Raw genomic sequence first — 25,888 nt, 5'->3', positions numbered from 1 at the left:
TTGTTAACAAACCCTTATTTATGTGAAGAGACCCTCACAGAACTACAATTCTGATAAGAGGTTTAACAATCAATCCCTCTTCCCAGGGATCATTAAATCAGTCTTCCCTGTTATGATGAGATATCTTCTGTTTCTGTTTCTAGTTAAAGTAATTATTTCTACATTTGTGTACATATTAGAATACACATTTTTTTATTATGATTTTCCTTTTTCAGGTCTACAGTGCAAGATTTGTGTATTCCAGTTAAATCCACCCTCAAAACAGTGACAGATTATGGTGCCTTTGATAACTGAAGTATCCAAGTCTCTTGGGGCCAGAGTGGATGGTTTGCATAGGCTAAGGCTAGAGTCACAGGTGAATGAATTAATATGAAGATCATATTACCAAGTCTGACTTGGCTCTGGTTCCTGAACTGTGCTTTCTCCCTGCTTTATATCTGAGCATCACAACTATTGCAGCTGCATCCAAGTTACTTCCAATTTTGCAAAGAGGACACGTTGCCATTTAATTGAGCTGTGCTGTCATGCAGACCTAATGTCATACAGTGAGGTTTGGCACTAAACCAGAAGTACAGAAATCAGGAGTGAGAACAAAAGAGGGGGGGGTTGTTTCTTCTCTCCTGTGGGCTACATGCCCTGCTCATCCTGCAAATGCCTTGGCCTGCTAGTTGAAGTGGCAAGGATAGGCCCTGGGGGTGGAGGTGGCCCTCTGGCTTGCTGAGTCAGTAGTCCAAACACCAGAAGAATCTTCCATTGACAACCACCTCATTCACTTGGCCCTTTGGTTAGCATGATTGGCTGATATTTACTAGATGTCACATTCTTGACCACCAAATCTCCAGGGGGAAAGTTGACAGAAACCAGGCAGAAAGGCAGAACGCCTCAGGGCTGTTTGTTATGCACATTTTTCAACTTGATGGGAAATTGCACATTGGAGGTGGGTACACAGAAATACAAAAAGTTCTAGCAAAAGTTTAGAAGAGATTCACCCAGAGGTAACAGAAAAGAAGTAAGGATTATCAGAAGACATAGGCCATAGGCAGAAGTGATGCAAGGTTAAATTGTCTTTAATTCTTGGGAGTGGAGGTTAGTTGTAGATAAGCACAATTCATAGTTGCAGAGTGATGTTTCTTTAAAACCCTACAAAGGATTCGAAGAATATATAATCTGCGTAGCTCACTGGGATTATTCCTTTTCATAGCAAACTCTTCAAAATGAATGGATTTTGCCCTTATGGATGATACAGATTTCCTCAGAAAGGAATATCCTGACAAATACTTTAAAATTTTCTGGTTTGAGAATCTCCTGAACTGCTGAGGAATATTATTCCTCTCATGGAGAATATTCAGCAAAATTGCCTCCTCAGTTTCTCCATCCCTGAGACTGGTTACTGGTCTTATTTTTCATAGGATTTAACATTATTTTAGTGTTGTTGAAGGGAGCAATGCCATTGACCCTGACTCCTCCCTGCCCTTCTCTCTTAGCCCATTGGAAGGGCTCTCTTAGCCCTTCATCCACCCAAAGGAACTAACAGCAGAGTTTCAATGAACATTATGCAAGTTGAATTATTTCCCCCAGAAAAAGAGAAAAGGAGTTTTTGAGAAATGTTTGCAATTTTTTGGTTTTTGAGCTCCCCATAAACTTTTGGAGGCTTTCGGTCCTCCCCTGGGGAATGTTTTGCAAATGGCCCACTATTTCAAAACAAATAGGAAATGGGTGTGGCCCTCCCTGGGAGAGGGAAGGAGCCCTAGTCCCATAAGACTGTCTTAACCAACCTGGCATCCTCCAGACGTTTCTGACTACGTCAGTGTTCTCTCTCCTAAGTAAGGACTGTTCTGGCACAAGCAGAGTTGGTTGTGGTTTGAGGGGGTCTATGAACAGGAGGTATGACACTGAAATGGCTGCAGTGTAGGAGATGTATACGGCAGTGGCGGCAGCATCAACAGTACTGAATGGGATGGATTGCTTCTTTCTGTACACGAGAGACCAAAGAGCACAAGGTGTAGCCTCTGCGTCACAAGCAGTCAAGCCCTGATGGATATGAATTGCTTTACGCCTTTCAGACCTTAACTCTGTTTGTTTGTTTCTTTCACAGAGGGGGCAAAGTCTAAACTCGAAGCTATGTATCCAACCCAGTCGACTCCTTCCCTGCTCGGCTTTCAGGTGCTGTGCGCAGCAGAGGAGGGCCTTGCACTTGTTCTACAGTAGGAGCTATCGCTGCAGCAACTGAGAAGGTGAGTTGCTTCACCATTTCCTAGACGCTCGCTGATGGTACTCAGATTTCCCTGTCCTTCTACTTTCTCATACTTCCAGGTACAGCTAATTCCAGTTCCAGGGAGTGTTTGTCACGGTGTCTAAAGGGAAGGGAGGAATAGAGGGACTTTCCATTCAGTGGAAGTGATGTTCCGAAGCTGAAATTTGCACGAAAGTGGGGTTTAAAATAATCTATCCATCTATCAACAAGAACTGCTTGTGCTTTTTCCTTTCATACAAAGGGAATGGCCACATCCCCTTCTCCAGCTCAACCCCACATATGGGAGAGACTGTAGCATAGTGGTAGAGTGTGTGCTCAGCATGCAAAAAGTCTGAGGTTTAATCCCTGTTCTCTCTAGTTAGAAGGATCAGCTTGAAGGGGGCAAGGGGAAATCCTCAGATCTTCAAGAACTGCTGCCAGTTACTGGAGACAAATGAACAAACAAACTGGCCTGGTAGGAGGAAGCTTCCTGTTGTCCTGATACAAATCTTTCTGGCTGGAAATACCCTAAATATAATTGATTCCTGGTGTCCTGACATCCCAGCAATTTGGAATATGGAGATGGAACAAACTGCTTGGCTCTTAAGAGCACCCATGGCTACTAAAGGCCACTATTGTGTAGATGGAAACATAAGACTCAGCCATAAAATATTATTGATCATTAGGCAAATTTCAGGAGAGGTAACTATGGCCTAGTTCCTATGGCACAGTACGCTAAACTATGGCTTAGCATGAATATGTAAGTAGGTGTGCAAGCTCTGGGAGAGGAGATTGTGGTTGCTTTGCTATTTATTGGCCTTTTCCTTTTTGTGCTGAGCTAAGCCATAATTTGGCTGAGGGTGTCATTTGAACCCGGACTCACCACTTAGCTCTCCCAGGCAAACCATGAGCTGTAAACTATTAGCCTGGACTTGGACAACACACTAAGCCCGAACGATGGCTTAGTTCAGTGTGGCACAGCAGCAAAACAACTGGGTTGAAGCAAAATAGGCTGCAACCTGCTCTCAAGAAAACTGAAACACTTCCACATTTGATGTGGTGTGTCATGTGAAGCAAGCCGCTCTTAGTTACACCACACAGAAAATAAGGAGGATTTGTGGCACCAAGTTTTGGTCGGGTGCATGAAGTTTTATCCCAGCTGGTTTATGTGTATGTGTGTGTATGTATATATGTAATCACACAGAGAGAGGTCAAGTGTGGGGGCATAAGCAGAAAGTCCAAAGGGCTGTGAAATGCTTGATTTACAATGAGTGACATTTCCATGCAAAGCTCAACTGTGCAAGGTAAACATAATTAATGGACTTGGTGACTAATAAGGATGGCCACATCTGTCAGTTTCATTTTGGTTTCTTATTTTTCCAGTCTTAAGTTCAGTTCTCCACATTTTAACATCTGCATGTGAATTTATTTATTTATTTAAAAAGGGTTTTCATGAAAATTCACCAGCATCTTTTAAAAATAAAAAATAAAATTCACCAGCATCTTAGTGTGATTTTCTCCTAATGTACACTTTTTTGCAAAGCAAATATCACTACAGTTATGCATTTATGTATATTAGTTCACTAATAAGTGCATGTGTATGCACACTTTACTCTGGTATATGCCTTTTTATACACATTCTTTGGCTGCATTGCAAAATTCAGAGAAGTGTGAATTCAACAGGGTGGTTGTGTTTCAGTCCTTTTATTATTTCAGAGAGTGCAAATTAAGGAATATTTAAGTGTGAAGTGAATAAAAATTCTCCACCATCCCTAGTGCCTAAGGATGATGTGGAATATGCAGTATAAAAGGAAGCAGTACTGAGGACCATCTGATGGTGTTCAGGTTGTTGTTTTTTCTTTCCCTTCTTTTCTTTCTTCTTCTATTTTGGATTTTTGCTAGTTCTCTTTCTTTTTATCCATAGCTGTATTTCGGCCTCTGAATAGATTTGAGTGGGCAGCTAGATGTACAGAAGTTCACAATTTGATCCAAAATCTTTAATAGAGAGAAACTTACCGTATCCCACTACTTCTTTCATGCACACCTGAAATACTGATTAGATAGACATGAGTGTTGGACATCTGTCTGGAGATATAATTGATGTATAATCCACAGGATCAAAAGTCAGGAAGATGGCAGATCTCTTTCACCATAGGAATGACATTTCTTACAAGTAAGTTTATGCATATCTTTCATACCATTTGATACCACTGGAGGACTCTGCTTGCCACAACCAACTGTTCTTCACGTTATATCCATTCTTGCATGTGGTCAAGAGTCTTTCTTCATCAGGAAGAATTTGATTCTGAAAACTTTAGACCTTTTATGTTCCTTCTTTGGAAGTTGCCAAGTTCTAATTAGGATTCTGTGGTTTGCAAATACAAAATACTACATAGTTCCCATGGCAATATTAAATATGCCTCTTTTCAGCCTTGTTGCTAGTTAAGGTTTGTTTGCTTTTTTGTTTATTACTCGTATATCCCACCTTTCTTCCAAGCAACTTGAGGTTTGGCCTTGCAACATCTTTGTGAGATGGGTTAGGTTGAGAGATGGCAACTGTCCCAAGGCCACCCAGTTAGCTTCTTGGCTGAGTAGGGATTTGAGCTTTGTTAACTGAGTTCCTGCTATCAGGATCCCCTGAAGGCTCATTGAGATGGATGCTGCAGCATCCCTACTTGTGGGGAGATGTCATCAGTACCCAGTTTTGACTCCATGTACAAATCACTACTTTGTAGTAGTGATGAAGGGACGTGGGTGGCGCTGTGGGTTAAACCACAGAGCCTAGGACTTGCCGATCAGAAGGTCGGCGGTTCGAATCCCCGTGATGGGGTGAGCTCCCATTGCTCGGTCCCTGCTCCTGCCAACCTAGCAGTTTGAAAGCACATCAACGTGCAAGTAGATAAATAGGTACTGCTCCGTCGGGAAGGTAAATGGCGTTTCTGTGCGCTGCTCTGGTTCGCCAGAAGTGGCTTAGTCATGCTGGCCACATGACCCGGAAGCTGTACACCGGCTCCCTCGGCCAATAAAGCGAGATGAGCACCGCAACCCCAGAGTCGGTCACGACTGGACTTAATGATCAGGGGCCCTTTTACCTTTACTTAGTAGTGATGAAGGATGAGGGAATTTAAGGCACGTAAGGTGGATATATTTAGACATTTTAAAACCTAGGGGACATTTCAACCCCTTGTGTCTTTTTTCTTCCTCCACAGTGAAACTGAGAGCAGCTTCAACAAAGCCAACAGCATGACCAGGCCAAGTGGCAAGTCCATTTACCGTAAGAACAGCCTGTTCTTTTCTCCTGCATTCAACATCTCCAGTCTTAATAGGTCTGAATCCCCATCCGAGAGCTCTCAGGGTTTCTTTGTTCATTTTTATTATTTGCTGCAAAGTCTCATATTGGGGGGTGGGGGTGGGAGAGATAATCAAATTGTAGATGCCACCTGCGTCCTCTCCTATTTCTGTCACAGCAGTATTAGAACGCTTTTTGCCTCAGGGAATGGCCTTAGAGTAATATAGTTGCCACTTTCCTTTATGATTTCACTTCCCCTCCTCAGACAGCAGTGAGATCAGCCGTCCCTCACAAACAAGCTAGTTAGAAGGGTGGAGAGCTCCCACCCTCCTGCTTGTCAATAAAAAATAAGAAATTCTCCCTAGTTGCACAGTTAATCATTTGACATTGGAGCAATATTAATAGAAGCCACACATCCATTCTAATCACCCAGCAATGAAGCCATAGGGCTGTAGTAGACCACATGGTGAAGCAGAGATGATTACCTAACCTCCTAAGCAGGTAAATCACGTCACTGCTGTTTACCAGGAGGGATGAGGTAGTAGGGAGGGTGATGTAAAGCAAGCCCAAGGATTACCTAGGAAGTAAGGTCTCATAACATCTTCCTGCCTAAGGCAAAGGTGAGGATGGTGCAAAAGTAAACTGGACTGGCAGTTGGATTTTCTTTTGGTATTGGCAATAGGATTGTGTCTGTCACTGCACCTCAGGCCAATGTGGTGGCAGGCGGTGTGGCACACACAATTCTGCCCACCAACTAATGGGTACAGCTAAGGATCTGGATGCTGCTTCCCCACAACGTCTGCTACCTAAGGCAGTTGCCACACTCTGCCTAATAATAGGGACGGCCCTTCTCCAACTTATGCACTTGCTTGCAACTCATTGGCCACACAAGAAACTCCTGCCAAGCTGTCTTCCTTATGAATCGTTGGAGCCAAAGCTATTTGACCATTCTGAATTCCCTGATATTTGTACAAGAGGTTGTACAAACCTCATACAGAGGTTTGGATTCATATATTTAAGTGAGGATTCCCTTACATCTGGGGATACTGAAGTTGATTTCTTCATACTGTGTCTCCTCTCTCTCCCTCTTGCTCTCATAGACCAGCGGAAGGAATATACTGAAAGTATGATAAAGCACCAACATGAATTCCAGCACCGGGTGGAGGTAGGAAAAGCTTGGGGAAGCAGAGACATTTATTCTGTCCAGTCATGGTGGAAGAATGAACTGGTCCCACGCAGTGGTGCCAGTTCCTACACTTGGTGGTGCCACACAATTCCCATCATTTTGCTAACCTGCTGGTGGCCTCATACTCTCTCCTACAGGAGATCCCATGTGGGTCGCCCATCCCCTGACTTTCATCTCCTACATGTGTTCAAAGGAACATGTTTGGTGAAGGGAACAGAATCACAGCATCATGCACCATCCCCAATCTAGACACATTCATTTGAATGTGTTCAAAGAACACCTACATGAATAAGGCTTTCTCCACAGAAATGGGGAACCGCTCCACTGTATGTGCAGAGGCTCTCATCATTCATTCAGATGAATGTGGATTAGGCAGGGACAGAACATGCCAAATGTGATCCCACTTGCTCCCTCACTCAAGGCTGAGCCATGGGCAAAGGAGCCAAGAGCTGTGGGGGAAGCAAGTAGCCAGGAGCGTATCAGAGCTCAGGAAATCCTTATTGTTCAAGGACAGCTTTTATACTCCTTCCTGCCCAGGAAGATTCAATGGGAAGCTTAAGTGGGTGGAGCCAGTCCAGGACCAGAAGGTTTTCCACCAACAAGATTGCCACCAGCAGGTCCATAAATCACCACAGGGCAATCCAATAAAATCGTCACACAAATGATCCATGAGTTCCTGACTACTGCACATAGGGATTTGTATACCAGAAGGAGCTCAGGCCCTAGTCTCTCAGATCTGAAGTTACCCTGAGGTCCAGCACTAGAAGTCTATACTTGCTACACAATTTAAAAATACTTAGCTGATAAATCATCTGCTTTTTGATCATCCAGTTAATCAATTAACTAAATTTAAATATATTTGTATACCACTGAAACCTCAGTGTAGGATTTTCTGAGATAGTAGGAGGAATGAACATCTTTAATATTTTCTTTCATTCCGTTTCGCAGTAACATACTAGGACCAAATTATCACTAGAAATAAACACACTACTCAGTTAATTATAATTTGCCCCTGTAGATAAGCATTTCCTCCACCAATGGTTCAACTAAAGCTTTCAGCTTACAGCCCTTATAATTTCATAGAAAGGGTAGAGCCTTAATGCCCCACAGCACAGAAGACCATTATATGCAATACCTCCTGGTCCCTTCCATGGAAACTGTTTATGTGGGGGTGGAGTGTCCTGATTACCTGCTGCAAGAATTAAACTATGGCTTCTATTCCCAGCACCTTCTTACCTGCAATGTTGATGGCAAGGAAATTGGCAATGTAGAGAACTGTATTAACCGACTCAAGATGATGGATGCCCAAGGTCAGGTGTGGGGACAAGACATGCTTTTGCAGGTGAAGGGTAACAGATTGTTGCTGACTGACATTGAGGCAGAGGTAAGCAGAGCTGCTTTATCTTATTGTGCACACCATGTAATGTCAGCGGGGGACAAATTGTGATAAGTAACTGAGTCCACATCTTGATTGGAAGGGACCAGACCTCTAAATAATTATTTATACATTTATTCATAAAACATTTCGATACTGCCTTTCACACCAGCTAAAGATATAGCTATTAAACTACCATCAAAAATGATTAAAAGTCAAGCTGGTCTCAGCAGATCATCCTCACTCTGTCACTGGTTGGCTTGTAGAGCTCCCCAGCCCATCCTCACACCTGGAAGATTGTGATAGGATTGATTGCCAGGGAATCCCCAATGGCCTGCTCTGCTGCTGACTGTACACTGATTTCTTTCTTTGCTTACAGGAAGAGCTGGATAGTTACCCCCTGGAATATATCCAGGAATGTGCCTGTGTCCTGGACAGCTGCATCTACAACTCCATCTTGGCCATCACGGTGAAAGAAATGAGACCATCCAGGACTAGCATCATGCTGTTTCAGTGCGAGCAGATTGGAGTGAGCAACTTCAGGGCCAAGAGGAAGGAAGAGACCTGGGCGGGGAGGGGGGTTAGGAACAACCTGTATGTTCCATGAAATGCAAGACTGCATTTACTGTGTCTTTTTAGATAGTCATGGTGGGGCCATGGCACATGGGTAACTTTCCCCCTGAACCATAATCCTGATTCACACCCACCCACCCAGCTGCTATTTGGTAGTTTGTTTTTTTCCCCTGTGGCAAATAGCAGCTGAGGTGGGGAGAGATTTCTGCCAGGACCATGGGGGAAGAGCAAAAATCTCTCATTGTGCTCCTGATTCTCATTGCTTCCCATTGTTGTGATTTAAAACACAATCATTGCAGTCACACATTAACATGTGTAGTTTGACCTTTATCCATGTGTCTGTATGCAAGATAGATGGAAAGAAAGAAAGAAAGAAAGAAAGAAAGAAAGAAAGAAAGAAAGAGGGAGGGAGGGAGGGAGGGAGGGAGGGAGGGAGGGAGGGAGGGAGGGAATCTGAGAGTAAGAACTGTGTTGTATAAGTTCCCTGTACTCACTACAACTTGGATCACTCAAGTATGTGTCCTCCATCGTGCACTACCATGAGCTAAGAGGAGTTCCATAATCTGATGACAGATTTCCTCCCAAGGGCATAGGGAACTCATTACTGCTGCTATTGCCATAGAAATTGAGAGTGATTTCTATTCCCTGTGCACCACAGTAGTAGCAGCAGTTCCAGCTCAGAGCATGCCTGAGATTAGAGGAAGATATTTTCAGGGGAACTTTGATAGATGCTGGTGAATGGTTGTAAAAAGTGATAAGACTTGCAGTGCTTTTACTTTCCTTCAGGCTGAGCTGCTGAAAACCAAAGTGGAGAAGGCCGTTGAGGAGTTGAGAGACGAACAGCAGAATCACAACTTGCTCAGGTAGTGAGAGATTTAGAGGCCTGCAGTATGGACAGCCAAACCTTTCTTTCTCCAGAAGCCTGCTAGACTTTAACTTGTGTATAATCATTATCAATGCAGAACTCCTCAGTCCAGAGAGACTTCTCCCCCAAGTCAACATAAGATATATCCCAGCCATAGAGAAATGTATTATTTCTACCGGACACCTGGAACCCAATCATACTGAGTTGTTAGGCTGTGAATCTCCGCCTCACTTGTCTGTTAAGCATGTGACATCTCTCTCTCTCCCATGTTCACAAGCTTCTTCTCACACTTTTTGGTGATTTCTAGTTATCCAAATTCTCCCAGGCAGATTCCATCAGTGCTCTTCCAGTTCCTTTAGGTTCAGGTTCAGTGCTGAATTTTCCAAGGTTTTCCTTCATTCTTGCTTTCCTAAGAATGTACTTATTCTCAATTATCTTATCAGGAGCAACCTGGAGAATATGTTGTACCAGCAGAGCCGATCATCACATACCGACAAATCCCCACTGATCTCCCAAGAAAGAAGACCAGCAGGGCCAATGGAGCTGAACCATATGCCTTCCCCAGCACAGCAGCCTTGGCAGAGGCAGCAGCAATATCCTTGGAGAGCTGGCCCAGTCCCTGTGGACTATGGTAATGATGACGTTACAGTCTCTCTTGCAACACGCAGCAGCATTTGTAGCTCCCACTCTCATAATGCATCAGGAAGCGGTCAGAGGAGATATTGTATCTCCAAAGCAAGAATAAATGCCTATGGGTTGTATCCAAAATAGCACTGCATAACGTGTCTCTTTAGTGCAAGGACTTCCACTCCTCCACCTGCATCCCCCTAAATCTGTTCTAGGGATTCACCCCACCCTCTAAAGCAGATTTTGGGGAGGGTGAAGGTGAGCACAAGCAAACGCTTTTACGACATGGGCCTATAACAGTACCATTGTACTGTTCAGAGTATTAACTTATGGTCTGTATGTGTGGTTTGGAAGCTGCACAGTCCGGGAAAAAACAATGCTGTCCAGGGTTGTAAAGACTGTGGAGAGAATACAGTAATTGGATGCACTCTTCCTACCTTGGATCAAATCTACGCTTCCAGGTGCCATAGGAAAGCTGCAGAGATAGTGCACACCCCGGAAATGATCTCTTTCAGCTTCTGCCTTCTGCAAGAAGGTACAGGGTTATTAAGACTAGGACTAGCTGCCTGACAAACAGTTTCTATCCAAACGTGATTTTGGTTTTAAACACAGTGTAAGGTAGTCTCTATGGGAGTATATTGTATTTAATTATGGGGTATCACAGTTTTTAGGGGGCTAAACAGGCTGGGATAGCTGGGATAGCAGGCTTGTTGTTTTGAATGTCTGATGTAGATTTTTTTCAATTTCGTTGTTCTGTATGAGACAGTGACAATAAAGATTATTTTATTGTATCGTATCATCGTATTGTATAAGGCTGGATCCTCCAGCAGCACTGTTTACACAGATAGGCAGGTGATCGACATAAAGCTGCTACACAACTGGACTGGTTGCACACTTGGTTGAAAGAGTATCCTATCTGACTCCTTCAGATAGGCCAGTTGGCCCCACCACCTAAGGTCCCAATCAGCTGTGCCATTGCTTAGGATGTGTATCCTACTTTGCAGAAGATAGCTGCTCTCTGTTTGAAGAGCTGTGAGAAGGCTCTGTTTAAAGGGCTATCCTCTATTTAAAGGGCCACTTCAAGCCCAGTTTAAAGTTAAAGAAGCATAAGAAGGAAGAGTAGGGGGTCTTGTCGTTGCCTATCAACAGTTAGTACCTGAACAGCAGAGTGAGCAGGTCACCTGGTCCCAGCCTTCCCCACTATAGTGAGATGTATTTTATTTCTGTATAAATTATTTTTAGTAATTATTTCAAACATTGCAGCTCCTACATATAAACTGCCACATGCAAATTTTCTGCGAGTTGCGTGTCTTCGTTGTTAGTGGTGCATTTCATCTCTTTGGGCAATGTGTTAAATGATTGCACTGTTTCCTGATGTGGTATGTCTTGCTTCACTGCGAGAAGCGAAGTTACAGGGAACTAGGCGGAGGGCCTTCTCGGTAGTGGTGCCCGCCTGTGGAATGCCCTCCCATCAGATGTCAAGGAAATAAACAACTATCTTACTTTTAGAAGACATCTGAAGGCAGCCCTGTTTAGGGAAGCTTTTTAATGACTGATGTTTTAATGTATTTTTAATATTTTGTTGAAAGCTGCCCAGAGTGGCTGGGGAAACCCAGCCAGATGGGCAGGGTATAAATAATAAATTATTGTTATTATTATTGATCTTGGGACTCTGATTGTTGCAGAAGCAGAACAGCCACTTCACCAGCAGCAGAAATATGAGTCAATGTATGAAGACCCTGGGCCTCCAATGATGCAGGACATAGACAGAGATGCTGTAAGTACTTTCCTGGATACCACATCCTGCAGGCCCCAACTCAACCTCTTTCCCTGTTGTATTTCTAGAGGCTAGGAACCTCAAGCACTGATAACAGGGGGGATTATTTGATTAATTATTTGATTAAGCAGGGCAGGAAAGCTGTGTTGTCTGGGAGCTTGATTGGACAGAGGGAGAGGGGCATCTCTTGGCTGTGAGACCTGGAAGACCAGCTCCCTGCCTTGGAGGCCTTTTTCCACCTGGTCTGTGTTTAATGTGGAACCTTTTCAATTTGGCTGTGTGCTTTTTGAGGTTTTATTTATTGTTCATGACTACTTTTGTTATCTTTGTAATTAAGTATTTTTTAATATTGTAATCCACCTTGAGCATGGCTTTAACTATGGAAAGGCAACATACAAATAAAATAATGAATGAATGGTGTGATATGAATGCTTATTGGCTAGAGACATGAGTTGGGCTACTTTGAAGAACAGTTGGCAGTCAAGAAGTACTTCTGCTGAGCAGATATTGACAGATAGCTCTAAAATTGGTTTGGAGGATAGAAGGGAGTCAGGAAGATGGGCAGTTAGGAGCCAACCTTACAAACATTAACGGATTCCTATAACCCTATAACCCTTGATCCAGGAGTAATTTGTGATAGCCAAATGTATGACTAATTTACCTGCTCTTTTGTCTGAGACTTTTCTCCCAGACCTGAGCTGAAGAACAAACAACGTAAAAATGACAGATAATCAGCCATAATCAGTATAAAACAAAGTCTCCTATGATGGCTGTGAGAATTTGAACTACTGGTGGTTCCTTGAGCAACAGCTTTCGATGCAGTGTCTGATTTGTTTGTTTGTTTGTTTGTTTGTTTTTGTTCCTTTGCTGGCCGCAGGAGATCCTGAACCATGTCTTGGATGACATTGAAATGTTTGTAGGGAAAGTACAGGAGACCAGTAGATCCCAGAATGACAAGAAGAAGAAGAAGTCAAAAAAGAATAAAGACAAAGAGGGTAAATAAGAATGGCAAAGAGGCCACCATGAGGTTCTGAAAGCGGGCTGACCCCAAACATTTTTCTGCCTTAAGCAGATCAATAAATGACAATGCCTGCCTTGGTGTGCATCAACCTTGGGTCCCTCACATGTTGTTGAACTACAATTCCCATCAACTGTCATGGATGACAGAAGTTGTAGTCCAAGAACATCCAGGAGCCCAGGGTTGAAGAACAGTACCCTACCCTAACACCAGGTCAAGGTACGTACTGCTGAAGTGATGTCAAGATCCTGTGGTACTTGAGACAGATAATCTCATGGGCTTTTCTCCCCCTCCTTGACAGTAACAGTACAATAACAAGACATAGATAATGTATTTACATAGAAAAATCGACAGGACCACAGTCAATAGTAGGGAAAAGGTACCTATGTCAGCCACTGTGGCATCACTCAAAAAAAAAAAAGCTCAAAGCCCCTCTCCACTGTTCAGAATGATTTGGGCATCAAATCCTGGCATTCAATGAAATATGAGCATGTTTAAGGGAGGAGGGACTTTTGTAGGAGAGGCCAGCCAGCGCAAACAAGAAATGAGCAGGAAAAGCAAGCAGTATCTTATGCGTTGCGGATTGTTGACGGTATATTTATTGCGGATTTTTGCAGACACTGTTGGAGGTATTACCAGGTACACTGGCACCTCTAGATGCTGGATTGGAGGGTCACGGGTTCACGATTCACGGCACAGAAGCCGTTCTTGATGGTGTCCACCAGGGATGGCTTGTGCACTTTGGATCAGGGTGTCTGCTAGGACAGGGGAAATTTCCAAGCAGCTGCTGTAGCTGGCCAAGGCCTGTGGAGGATTAGCCTTGGCAGCTGTGTTGAGCCATAAGCCAGTTGCTTGGTTACGTTCTGTCTTATCTACACTTTCAACTTAATGAAGAGCCTGTGAGCTAGTGAGTGGGTGGCTTCTTTGTATCAACGCACTCAGGATGGTGAGCTAGAGATTGGATTCCAAGTAATTCATTCATGGGGACACTTCATGTCCTTGCAGTAATATGAACATTCTAAGCAGATTTGATTGCTTATTTGCTATCTCCTTATCTGCCCTTAGCGCTCCTTTGACAGCTGAAGGTTGAACGATGACTCACTGTTTTCCTACTTCAGATATAACATTGGTCTTTAATATTCTATTTTATTTTGGCCCCTTTTTGTTGAGAAATAATTGGGGAAGTCAGTTAATCCTGAAGTCCCACGTGTGTAGGGAACGGCAAAAGAAAAATGGCTGAATTACTGAATAAAAAAAGGGGGGGGGCTTGACTCACTCTTTAGCCAAAACAGCCCTCAGCAGAGTTTAAAACAGCATTTTCAAAGCAGGGGAAACATACTGTAGGTTGTTAGACCTTTAAATGTCCAAGTATTAAGCATTCTCCCCTGCCTCTACCCCTCTCAGAGTGAAGAGACCACAAGCTTTAGTAAGTTTAAATGTTCTACTTATAGTAATCGCAGGTCTCTCTCATGCATTGTTCAATGCTACAGCAGAAACAACACTGGCAAGGTATATTTGTTTGCAAAATACAGAAGTGAGTCTCAAACACGCAGTCTGAGTCTGGAGCCCCAGCCTCAGAAATGTGCTTTGCTTGCATGGTTCAGAGAGAGGGAACAGGAAACAAACCGTACTTCCTCCCTCCCCTTGCCTAGAAATTTACAGCTCTGTGTTCTTTAACCCCTTTCTTACTGACAATTATGCACAGTTACGATTAGCTGCATAAAATCTCCCACACTCTCCCCATGCCTCTCCTAAAATTAGCTCTTTTTCAGGAGCTATTTTTAAGACAGGCCCAAACTCACAGCTACCAGATGTACCTACCAAACATACATAGTCCCATAAGCCAACTTGACAATGAAATATCTGTCCTTGGTGAATTCATATTGAGAGCTTCTGGGAGCAATGGAAACTCTTGCAATAAATGTGGCACTGGTTGAATTTTCAGTGTAAAGCAAGCCTGTGCAAAGATGTGGGGTGAGTGGGCGAGTGTCAGACGAAAGGAATAAAAGGGTTTGTCTTTTATTAGGCAAACTATCTGCACTGTGCTTGAAAACCTCAATGACTAGGACAGGGCTAGGAATCCTGTGGCCCTCCAGATGCTGCAAGACTACAGCTCCCATAGTCACACACCATTTGCCACCTTATCTGAGGGGAGATAGGAGCCAAACAACATCTGGAGAAACACAAGTTCCCCAACTATGGATTGGAAGGACAGTAAGGCAGTGATCTTTACTTATGCTGTGCTGACCACCATAGCTGTCAACTTTTCCCTTTTCTTGCAATGAATCCTATTCGGAATAAGGGAATTTCCCTTAAAAAGGGGGAAACGTTGACAGCTATGCTGACCACACCCACAGCTAGCAAAGCCAGTCTCTTGGATTTAAACTGACTTTGTCCCATTGAGGCTATCTGGATCAAACCAGCTTCTGTTCATGTTACCCAGCAATTGTTTTGGTGTATCTGGATTGTAAATAGGGGTTGAAAGCTGTGTGCATGTGTTCATGCTATGAACCAGCCCATAAATTAAGAGCCTAGATAAACAATGGCTTCTACATGAGTAACCTGCCTGTAACACCTGTTTGTTTCTGGTTGAGCTGACTGACTGATTCTTTCTCTGGATCTGCAGCAATGCCTCCGGAGCCTGAGTTCAAGGACTGTTTCCAGAAGATCAAATACAGCTTCATTTTGCTGGTAGGTCAGTGTGCAGCCTGCACAAACTTGGCAAGGAAATTCTCCAGCATGAGCAGGGCTGGCCGCATTTCTGAAGAGAGAGGCATCTCCCCCGCCTGAAGGCCTGGCCTCCCAAGTGCGGAGCAACTAGGGCAGATGCACAAAGAGCCCTATTGTGTCCTGCTGCAGCCATTCATTGCACATGGAGAGGCTCGCGGTGGATTTGTTTTGGAGATATCTTGACCCACCAGAGCAGCATAAGGAATGTATGGATAGGAGAAGGTGGGGAATAGGGATGTGAACCAGTACGGAGATGGATGAAGGATCAAATAGTATCCATTGATTATATTTTGAACCTGCTTTCCAGATGGGGGAGAAAAACACCCTTTTCCCAAAGCAATTAAAATTCAATACACAATGCTGCTGGCAGGCATTCTCCATAAAAGACACAGGTCCTCCCTGTGAGCCACAGTCTAAGGGACAAACCAGATGACATGCCATTTTTACAATTAGCAAGTGCAATTAGGAACAGTGTTTTTCAAAAGGAAGGGCAAGCCTGATCCTAACAATGTTTTTCTTCATTTTCTCTCTTAGCTGCCCACCAAGCTTCAGTTCCTAACAGGAGGCTGGTTGGGCACTAACTCTTTTTTCTCTACCAACTTTTCTCATCCAACTTGCCCCTTTTCCCAGGGGAGAAGGAGAAGAGATGTGAGGGAAGAGGGAATGACAGATAACAGAACACCATGTGTAGTTTCAGTCTTAAAGGCAAGACATAGAGGGAAAGGGAAGTGGAGAGGAAAGATAGAGAAGGGAGAGGGTATTTGACAGTGCCAGAAAAAAAGGGGATGGGTTGCTTACGGGCAGCAGGCCCAAGTCATTTTGCTGCCTGAGGCAAAGGACAACGTGGCACCTCCCCCATTCCATGTACAGAAGCCAGCCAGATTGGCAGCAGTTGAACCTTACTTCCACACTGGCAATCGGACAGCATCCTCCACCGCACCTGAGGGAAGCAGGTTCGCTTAGGTAGCACATGACGACGTACACAGCTGTGTTGACTCCTGCCACCCTATTTGCAGCTGCCACCTGTCCCACAGTAGACAAGCTTTGGTAGCAAGTATCAACATCCAGTTGAAGGAGGCCAGGCTGATCTCCCCTTACTGGTGGTAGCACTGCGACAGAAATGGTGCCGCTACCCAGTGTTTCATGGTCCTCGGGCCATTGATTGAAAAGGGGAAGAGTGCCACTCCCTGGTCTCTGCCACCACGGAGCAACTGAAAGTTGAAACAGTGTTTTTGCTGAGGGGTGGGGAAGCAAGTTTTCTACAGCTGCATGCATTAAAATTAATGGTCCTAACTTAGTCGTGTGCATTTTATTAGTCTGCTCTGAGAAAAAGTTAGTTAAATGCCACCCAGAGAAATATATTAACAGTGTAAATATTAGCTTGCCTTTTCCCCCCAGGCAAAACTTGAACATACAATGCAACAACCAAGCGCTCCTGAGATGGTTCAGCTCATCTTTTCCACTTTGAAAATTGTGAGTATTCTAGCCAGGAACAGACTCCTGGAGGCCTCTGGTGGTAATCTACTCTCTCCCATTATTATTAAAGATATTATTTGCCATATCAGTGTGTGCCACTGAAACTCTGATAAGGATTTTCCTGTGCCAAAATAATTAGATTTCATAGTGCTTGGATTAAGGACTCCTAACCTGCTCCTGATTTAATGCCCCCCAAGCATTATTATATATATCTCACTTTCTGCATGAAAGGGGACAATCACCAAATGATACCTGTGAAGAAAATTCCTAAAACCTTGAGATCCCTAGAACGAGGCAATAGAGAGATGAATAGTATTACCTTTGGTCCTCTCTGTGTATCAGTCTTTGGGCACAACAAAGGGTTCTTATGAGCTTATGTTCAGAAGAAGCCTTCCTGGAGACCTGACCACACTGGCAGGGACAAAGAGACTGTCAGGCTCCATGAATCTCATATGCTGTTGCGTTGCAGGTTTTGTCCAATTGTCCTTGGACCAACTTGGCCTCTACGGTGTCCTCACCTTTGCTGATTCCTGCAGCAATTGACTTGCTAAGGCGCTCGTTGGATTCCAAAGACCAGCTTATTTGGAAGAATTTGGGAGATGCTTGGAATCTAAGCAGGTATGGATAAAGCCCACAAAGTAGATAGCATGTGCAAACCAGCATACCATTTGAACTTAATGATAGGCATTAATGAGTACATTCCAGTGACATATCTCACTGTAGCAGGAACCTGGCCAGAGGCATCTGCCAGGCCACTGCTGGAAGCAGACAACTGGTCTTTTGGCCTAGCAAGACTCTGATTATGTTCTTCATTTGCAGCTACACTATGTCTTTTGTTGACTCTAGCTCTGAGTCACACCTTGAAAGTGTATAAAAGTACAAGTAACTCTGCCACGCAAGTGAATTTCCAGCAGGAAGTCTGCAGAAAAGGTCATGGACTTAATATCCTGCATTGCGAGAAACATCCTTGGCTCCACATCTGTAACAGGATGCACCTTCTCATTTTAGAAGGCCCTTCACTACAAGTTCTCTTCTTCCCCCATAGGGCAGAACATCCAGAGGGACCATCCATCCCCAGCTACCAGCCCACGTTTTTGAGTGGATGGGTGCCGCCGATGCCTACTCGGAGGCAGAGCTCTGCTGATTTCGATAAGGTGAATCTCTCCTTTAAAAGCACATGAAAAGCAGAAGTAGACCTTGCAACCTGTAGCACAGAAACACAAGGGGGAACTGTGTGTTTCCCTGGTAACTAGCGCTGACAAAGGATAACATCATTCTGCTACTGTCTCTGCACATGAATTTAATGAGCAAGAGCAGTGGCTTTGACTCAGAATAAGCTTTTAAAATATCCAATACATTTCTTGTGTTTTCCTCCACACAGGTCCGCACAGAAAGCCGGAGTAGCTTCTCAAGAAGGTATGTTCTCTTACTGGCTCTAGCATGTGACATTGTTGTTGTTGTTTAGTCATGTCTGACTCTTTGTGACCCCATGGACCAGAGCACGCCAGACACTCCTGTCATCCACTGCCTCCCACAGTTTGGTCAGACTCATGTTTGTAGCTTCGAGAACACTGTCCAACCATCTCATCCTCTGTCATCCCCTTCTCCTTGTGCCCTCAATCTTTCCCAACACCAGGGTCTTTTCCAGGGAGTCTTCTCTTTTCATGAGGTGACCAAAGTACTAGGAGATAAAGTTTAGGGTTGTGGACATGTGCAAATCCCATTGAACCCGACAGCAAAATAGCACATAGAAAAAATTGTGTTTGTCTCAGGAGTCGATATCCTCACAATTCTGAGTCCCCTTGATTATCCCTACACAGAAATTAATCAGAAAATGATTCTATCAGCCATGTATATGCCTGTATGTGAATATGTACACATTATTCTAGTCCTAAAGCAGGCCTCTCATTTTCCATTCTCCTGCTCTCATCAGGGCATCTAATGCTCCCCAGCATATGCAAGCCATATGTGACTTCCATGCAAGAAACCCCAGGGAGCTCACATTAATGAAAGGAGATCTCCTAGAGGTAAGACAGAAGTTCCTTACCCTTCAGCAAACTAACCTTCTGGTAAAAACAGCACTTTTAATAATAATAATTTATTATTTATACCCCACCTATCTGGCTGGGTTTCCCCAGCCACTCTGGGTGGCTTCCAACAAAATATTAAAATACAATAGTCTATTAAACATTAAAAGCTTCCCTAAACAGGGCTGCCTTCAGATGTCTTCTATAAGTCTGGTAGTTGTTTTTCTCTTTGACATCTGGTGGGAGGGCATTCCACATGGTGGGTGCCACTACCAAGAAGGCCCTCTGCCTGGTTCTCTGTAACTTGGCTTCTCGCAGTGAGGGAACCACCAAAAGGCCTTTGGTGCTGGACCTCAGTGTCCGGGCAGAACGATGGGGGTGGAGATGCTCCTTCAGGTAAACTGGAACAAGGCCATTTAGGGCTCTAAAGGTCAGCACCATAGTGCTCAGAAACGTACTGGGAGCCAATGTAGATCTTTCAAGACCAGTGTTATGTGGTCTCGGCAGCTGCTCCCAGTCACCAGTCTAGCTGCCGCATTCTGGAATAGTTGTAGTTTCTAGGTCACCATCAAAGGTAGCCCAACATAGAACGTGTTGCAGTAGTCCAAGCGAGAGATAACTAGAGCGTGCACCACTCTGGCAAGACAGTCTGTGGGCACATAGGGTCTCAGCCTGCGTACCAGGTGGAGCTGATAAACAGCTGCCCTGGACACAGAATTGACCTGTGCCTCCATGGACAGCTATTCCTTCTGCATAAGCTCAGCAAGCCTCCTGCCCTGTTGCTTAATTGCACCCATGTGCACTCCAAATGATTGCAGCCCAATCATGACTCAGGCAGGTCAGGAAGGGGGGGAACCAGATCAATGGGAATAGGGTAATAATTCCCATTATCAAGCAGTGTTGCATGAGCTTATTAGAAAGAAAAGACACACTAAGGGTTAAAGACTTTGAACACTAATCTTTGTCAAGAAATCACTCTTGCTGTAGATGGACTCTGGAGCTGGAAGCTAATCAGTAGACAATAGAACCTCTCTCACCCAAAGAAAGAAGTCTCTCCAACCTTTTCTTAATATCTCTGATGATTCACTGTTCCAACTAGCTCATTCCATTTCTACTTCACTGATAACTTTTGCTTAATGCAACCTTTGCCAATGCCATGCTCTCCAAATATTTTGGACTTCAACTCCCAAGAGCTCCAGCCAGTGTGACCTTGGAGATGGGAACTGTAGTCCAAAGTAACTGCAGTGCTTTTCAAGTTCCATCAGTGCAACAGACTTTCTCCCTCCTCTAGTGAGGGAGAAGATTACATTGCACAAGCTGGAATCATTCTACTGATGGGACATGGGACTTGGTGCTATGTTGGATTCCACCCTTGGAGATCACCAGCTTGCTAAAACCTGGTTTACTATCCTGCATTATGGAACTTGAAAGTTAAGTGGGTAGCCCTTGGCTTGTACTAACATCACTGATATCTCCTTTCTCATGGTTACATTCCACCCTCACTAGAACTCAAAGGCAGGACAGTGGTACCTCGGTTTAAGAACAGCCCTGTTTACGAACTATTCAGTTTACAAACTCTGCAAAACCGGAAGTAATGTCTTGGTTTGTGAACTTTACCTCGGTCTAAGAACAGAATCCGAACGGTGGAAGGGCAGGTGGCGGGAGGCCTCGTTAGGGAAAGCGTGCCTCAGTTTAAGAACAGTTTCGGTTTAAGAACGGACTTCCGGAACGGATTAAGTTCGTAAACCGAGGTGCCACTGCACAGGTATTTCATTTTAATCAGTTGCAGTGTTTTGAAGTAATCACACATTCTCCTTTGTTTAGGTTTTGGATCAACGGAAAAAATGGTGGCTTGCTAGAAATGCTGCAGGAGAGACAGGCTATATCCCTAACAATATCCTGGAGCCTATGGAACAGAAGACACCTAATGGGAACAACGCAGAGCAAGTAGGTACTATTCTTTATTGTACTGGATGGCATTGCAGTGGCACAGAGATATGGAGCTATGAGTTTGTAAAATACATCTGCTCTGCACAGTCTTTGAGCATATCTATGTCTGCCCTTCAAAAGAGGCAACGCAATGCATGACCAGAAACCTAGAAAGTGTTCCAGAGGAAATTTAGGTAGCTCTGCAAACACTGCTGGGAGCCAGCTGTGCATGGGACACCCTCTGTTTCATTTCTCTCCTCACCCCCACCCCCGGTTCAATATTGGGACATAGGCTTTTCTCCCCCCCCCCCCACTTTTCACAGAAGCGGATGAAATTTGCAAGCATACCAATGCTCTATAGTGGCTAAAGCTTGCCAATTTACAGACTAAGAAATTCACATGTGTTTGTACTGAAAAGCTCTGAAATGTGATTTACTGTTGTTGTTGTTTTAAGGAACCATCTACAGCTTTAAAAAAAAAGTTCTGGGCAAAATTTGATGAAATTTGCAGACAAGTTTGCCTATTCTAAATCCTGCCAGATTTCAAAAGGGCAGCTGCAGTGGTTTTCCAAGAAAAGCAGCTATTAGAAGCAGGGGTGGGGTAACTCCAGCCCACCAGGCCTCCCCAGTTGGGCCCCTGATGCCATTTCAGGCAAGCCATATCCACCTGCTCCACAGCCGACACCTGTGGATCAGGTAAAGGCAGAACTTGGCCAAAGAGGGCCAAGCACCCAACAACCACCTGCAGCCCTATGCTCAGTGCTGGGAAAGTGCTGGGTGGCGATGGATTTCAGTCAGGACCATGGCAGAGAAAAAGCATTTAATCTGCCCTCCCCTAACACCAGCTTTTTATTTTTTTAAAAGCAGCTATACAAAATCATATCTAGTTTGGTTCTGAGAGCTAAAAGAAAGAAAAATTAAGTACGCAAAATTGCAGCCACTCAGCTGTTCAGGATGTAAGTCTTTAGTTGGAGGCAATCATTGTTCTCTATTAAATATTTTTCTCTGCATTAAGGTTTCAAGAGACTTCCCTGATCTCCGACCCAGTTCTTCACCAGCAGAAGTCACAGTTTGGCTCAGGATGAAAGGCTTTTCCAAGATGTAGGTACTGCATTAATAACTGACCCAAGAAAGCTTATCCCTAATAAATACCTCGGCCCCACACCCTTTCCTAGGTGCTGTGTTTCTGATACATAGCTTAGCAGACTGCCTGCAAAGATAATAAACTTTCAATTTAGACTTAAAAGGCATGAAGATCAACAAAGCCCGATAGCACAGTGGCACTATTACCATGGTCTGGGGCCAGTTTCAGAAATTGTCTGGTTATTTCTCCATTGAAAAACAATGGAATAGTAGGGAGTGCCACTCTTGTATACTGTACCTTATCACGAGGATGGTGTGTGCTGAGCATTTAAAAAAAATCCAAACTCTGTATAAAGATGACTCAAATGGAAAGCTCAGAAATAATGAAATGTGATTTGATTATCTTGCACAGTATGTTCTACAACCAAAGAACATGGAGGTTTTTGCAAAGTTCAGGGAGAACAGGAGAAGGGAAGGTTGTGAATATAAGAGATGGTCCATAGGGCTAAAAAGATTTGTGCCGTGGAGTGAAATTCTTCCCAGCTGTAAGCCCTGTTCTGCCTCCCTCTAGCTTCAGAGATTTCACCGAAAGACTACAATAGACAAAAATGTGATTTTAAATTAAGAGGAACTCAGTGCTGAGTTCTGTATGAAATATCCAGTTCTAGGTTTGCTAAGCTATACAGAACCAAAAGTGACTTAGAGGCTCAAACGATGGGATTGGATGTAAAAGAGCCAGGTTCAAATTCTCAGTTACCCATTTAAGGAAGTGCTGTCTCTCAGCCTTACCTACCTCACATAATTGTTTTTTCAAACAGAATGATAAACTCATATAAGCTAGATTTTTGAAAATAAAGTGGGCTAAAAACTGCTTGGTCAGCTAGCACTGTATTTGTGGCAAAGTCTACCTTCTGCCTGGCACAGGCTTGAGGAAGAGGTGGTGCTGTGGTCTAAACCAGTGTTTTTCAACCACTGTTCCGCGGCACACTCGTGTGCCACGAGATGTTGCCTGGTGTGCCGTGGGAAAAATTGAAAAATTCGAAAGATTTAAAAATAAAGTATTTTATAATTTTTCATATTTCTGTTTACTTACTATTTCATAATAAAGTAATTATAAAATACTTTCTTTGTGTTTATTTGATTCCTATTCAAAAGAATTACTTTATATATAGTCAATATAGGCACAGAGTTAATTTTTTTAACATTTTCTAATGGTGGTGTGCCTCGTGATTTTTTTCATGAAACAAGTGTGCCTTTGCCCAAAAAAGGTTGAAAAACACTGGTTTAAACCACTGAGCCTCTTGGGCTTGCTGGTCGAAAGGTCAGCAGTTTGAATCCCTGCAACAGAGTAAGCTCCTGTTGCTTTGTCCCAGCTCCTGCCAACCTAGCAGTTCGAAAGCACACCAGTGCAAGTAGATAAATAGGTACTGCTATGGCAGGAAGGTAAACAGGGTTTCCGTGCACTCTGGTTTCTGTCACAGTGTTGGTTTGCACCAGAAGCGGTATAGTCATGCTGGCCACATGACCCAGAAAGCTGTCTGTGGACAAACACTGGCTCCCTCGGCCTGAAAACGAGATGAGCACCGCAACCCCATAGTCGCCTTTGACTGGACTTAACAGTCCAGGGGTCCTTTACCTTTTACCTTTTACTGTGCTCTTCTCTTTGGGAATGTCTCAAGCCTGTACCATCTTTTGCCACCTTGCTTTGATGCAATCTCACTCACTCACTCACTCTCTCTCTCACACACATGTACACTTTCCCTTCTTCCTTCATCTTTCAACAGTACGGTGAAGGCCCTTGGAGTCCTTGATGGAAACCAGATTCTGTCTCTGAGCAGAGAGGAGCTGAAAGCAGTTTGCCCGGAAGAAGGAGGAAGAGTGTTTCTCATGCTTTCAACCATTAAATCAGCACTGTAGGTAAGACGCCCTCCAACAGAACACTCATCTGTCTTGTGGCAAGAGATATGCTATAGGGTGGCCTCGTCCCAGGCCACACACCCCTCAGGCTGCTTTGCACCCTCCTTGAGTGTTTTTGTCTGGCTGGAATAGTCCTTGGATTGTGGTGATGCCTCTCACTTGCCTGGACAGAGGATAGAGAGATATGTGTGGGTGCATGTGAAAACCTCTCAACCTTTATGGTCAGAGTCTGTTTTCACTGTTAAGAGCCATGTCTGTTTCTCTACCCACTTTTGCCTCTGGCCAGCTCACCATTTTTATGTAGTCACCAGACAGTTTCTCATAACGGAATCTGGCCTTCGGGCTGAAAGCCAGTCCCCCTTCTCCTCCTGTAGGCAATATTTGACTGGATACAGTGCCACAATGCCATTGTGTTCTTGCACAGGCTACGTAGTTTCCCATTGCTTTAGTTTCTCCCTGGTGGAGATGAATGTAGGCATAGGACCCAACTCCTAGGGGCCAAGGTCCCTTTGCGCCCCCCATAAAATATTTGAGGGGGCTGCCCCCCCAAAGTTGAGGGGCATTGCCATTCAAATGGTGTGTGAGCAGTGTGTCTCTTGATCGATTATGCAGGGCCTCCCAATATTTTATTCAAGTTGGCACCTGAATATAGGAACACCATGGGTGCTTAATTCAGGGAGATATACCCAAGTAGAACACAGGGGTTTTCTACTTGTGTATGTTCCTATACAGTGAGTTCCTTAATTCAGGGGGATAGCATATGCATAGCTTGTTGCATTCCTCCACCAGCTTCTCTCTCTTCAAGCCCCACAGAAAGCTGACAAAGAGACCAGTGACCCACTCCTATGCACTAAATGTGTCAGTTTTAGGATTGTCTCACTTTTAAGACTGGGGGTGGGAAACCTATATGGCTCCAGGGACCAGATCATCACCAAGCCCCATCATCTAGTACAGAGTTTATGGAGAAGCGCTTGGGGAATAGTCACTGTTATCAAGCTCAACAATTATGAAGCTGCTAGAAGGATAAAGTAAGCAATTCTGAAATATAACCTCAAAGCTTCTTAGAGGTTTGTAAATGTGGTAAATGTAATTATTAGAGTTTATCCAGCATCAACTCTTCTCTCCTTGCTTCTCTTGACAGGATGATCCACCAGAGCAGCCATCTTTAACCACTACATAATTATCATAATAGGAAAGGGTTAATGATTTTCCATTTGCTTTTCAAGAAGGTGAAGTGTTTTCCTCTGCAGCTGTGTGCATACAAAAAGTTGTAAATAGTGGGGCTGTAATGCCATGAAATAAGAGGTATTGTCAATGCAATTTCTGTGTGAATTTCAAAATATATGCAAGATAAGGAGCAGGACAAATTTGCACAGCAGTACGTTACTGTAGCAAGTTTAGGAAGGCTGTGTTATGACCAACTAAACATTCTTGATTTAGTCTCCCAGAAAAAGAATCAAACTTTTCTTAAGTTAGAGCTATGTCCGAGTGTCCCAGTACCATTTTTGATGGGAAAACGTGAACTTTCAAGATGAGTGGAGGAGCTCACTGCGAGAATTGAATGTTTTCCAACTAGTTCCTAAATGTTTCCATTTGTGTCAAACTACCCAATAAATTTTAATCTTTAATGTGTCACAACTGCTTGTGTTTTTGCTGTATAGCAAGTAATGTAACTACTGGTCCAGAACCTTCTCAAAAATATTTGTGAAAATTGTGCATTTCCTACTAGGCATGTGCTCTTATCTCACCGTCGGTTAGATTTAGCAACAAAATAACTCTACAGG

The 25,888-nt window shown here is 43.8% G+C and overlaps 1 protein-coding gene across 2 annotated transcripts; it reads left to right on the top strand.

Moving 5' to 3' along the window:
• The first annotated feature begins 2,083 nt into the window (after positions 1-2,083).
• EPS8L3 (EPS8 signaling adaptor L3) lies at positions 2,084-25,742 on the top strand. 2 transcript variants are annotated; one of them, XM_083745205.1, is made up of 20 exons: positions 2,084-2,234; positions 4,349-4,406; positions 5,443-5,507; positions 6,623-6,687; positions 7,934-8,092; positions 8,463-8,612; positions 9,443-9,519; positions 9,965-10,152; positions 11,837-11,925; positions 12,803-12,920; positions 15,570-15,634; positions 17,072-17,146; positions 17,619-17,767; positions 18,195-18,303; positions 18,531-18,565; positions 19,083-19,176; positions 21,001-21,123; positions 22,120-22,205; positions 23,972-24,104; positions 25,246-25,742. In XM_083745205.1, the coding sequence occupies exons 2-19, from the start codon at positions 4,366-4,368 to the stop codon at positions 24,102-24,104; spliced, it is 1,821 nt and encodes a 606-aa protein (XP_083601331.1). In that variant the 5' UTR covers positions 2,084-2,234; positions 4,349-4,365; the 3' UTR covers positions 25,246-25,742. The 2 variants fall into 2 exon arrangements, with proteins under 2 accessions (XP_083601331.1, XP_083601330.1); XM_083745204.1 differs by having other exon boundaries at positions 11,834-11,925.
• The last annotated feature ends 146 nt before the right edge of the window (positions 25,743-25,888 follow it).

The sequence above is a fragment of the Podarcis gaigeae genome (genome assembly GCF_964106915.1).
Source record: "Podarcis gaigeae genome assembly, chromosome: 6".
Lineage (NCBI taxonomy): Eukaryota > Metazoa > Chordata > Lepidosauria > Squamata > Lacertidae > Podarcis > Podarcis gaigeae.
The sequence above is the reverse complement of the archived record's forward strand: the minus strand, read 5'-3'. Positions and strand labels throughout refer to the sequence as shown.

Bases quoted from the DNA above. Each gene is read 5' to 3' on its own strand.
- EPS8L3 (XM_083745204.1), top strand. From the start codon at position 4,366: ATGGCAGATCTCTTTCACCATAGGAATGACATTTCTTACAA. The intron at 9,520-9,964 runs GTAGTGAGAGAT...TTATCTTATCAG, and splicing joins CAGAATCACAACTTGCTCAG to GAGCAACCTGGAGAATATGT. The intron at 19,177-21,000 runs GTAAGACAGAAG...TCCTTTGTTTAG, and splicing joins TGAAAGGAGATCTCCTAGAG to GTTTTGGATCAACGGAAAAA.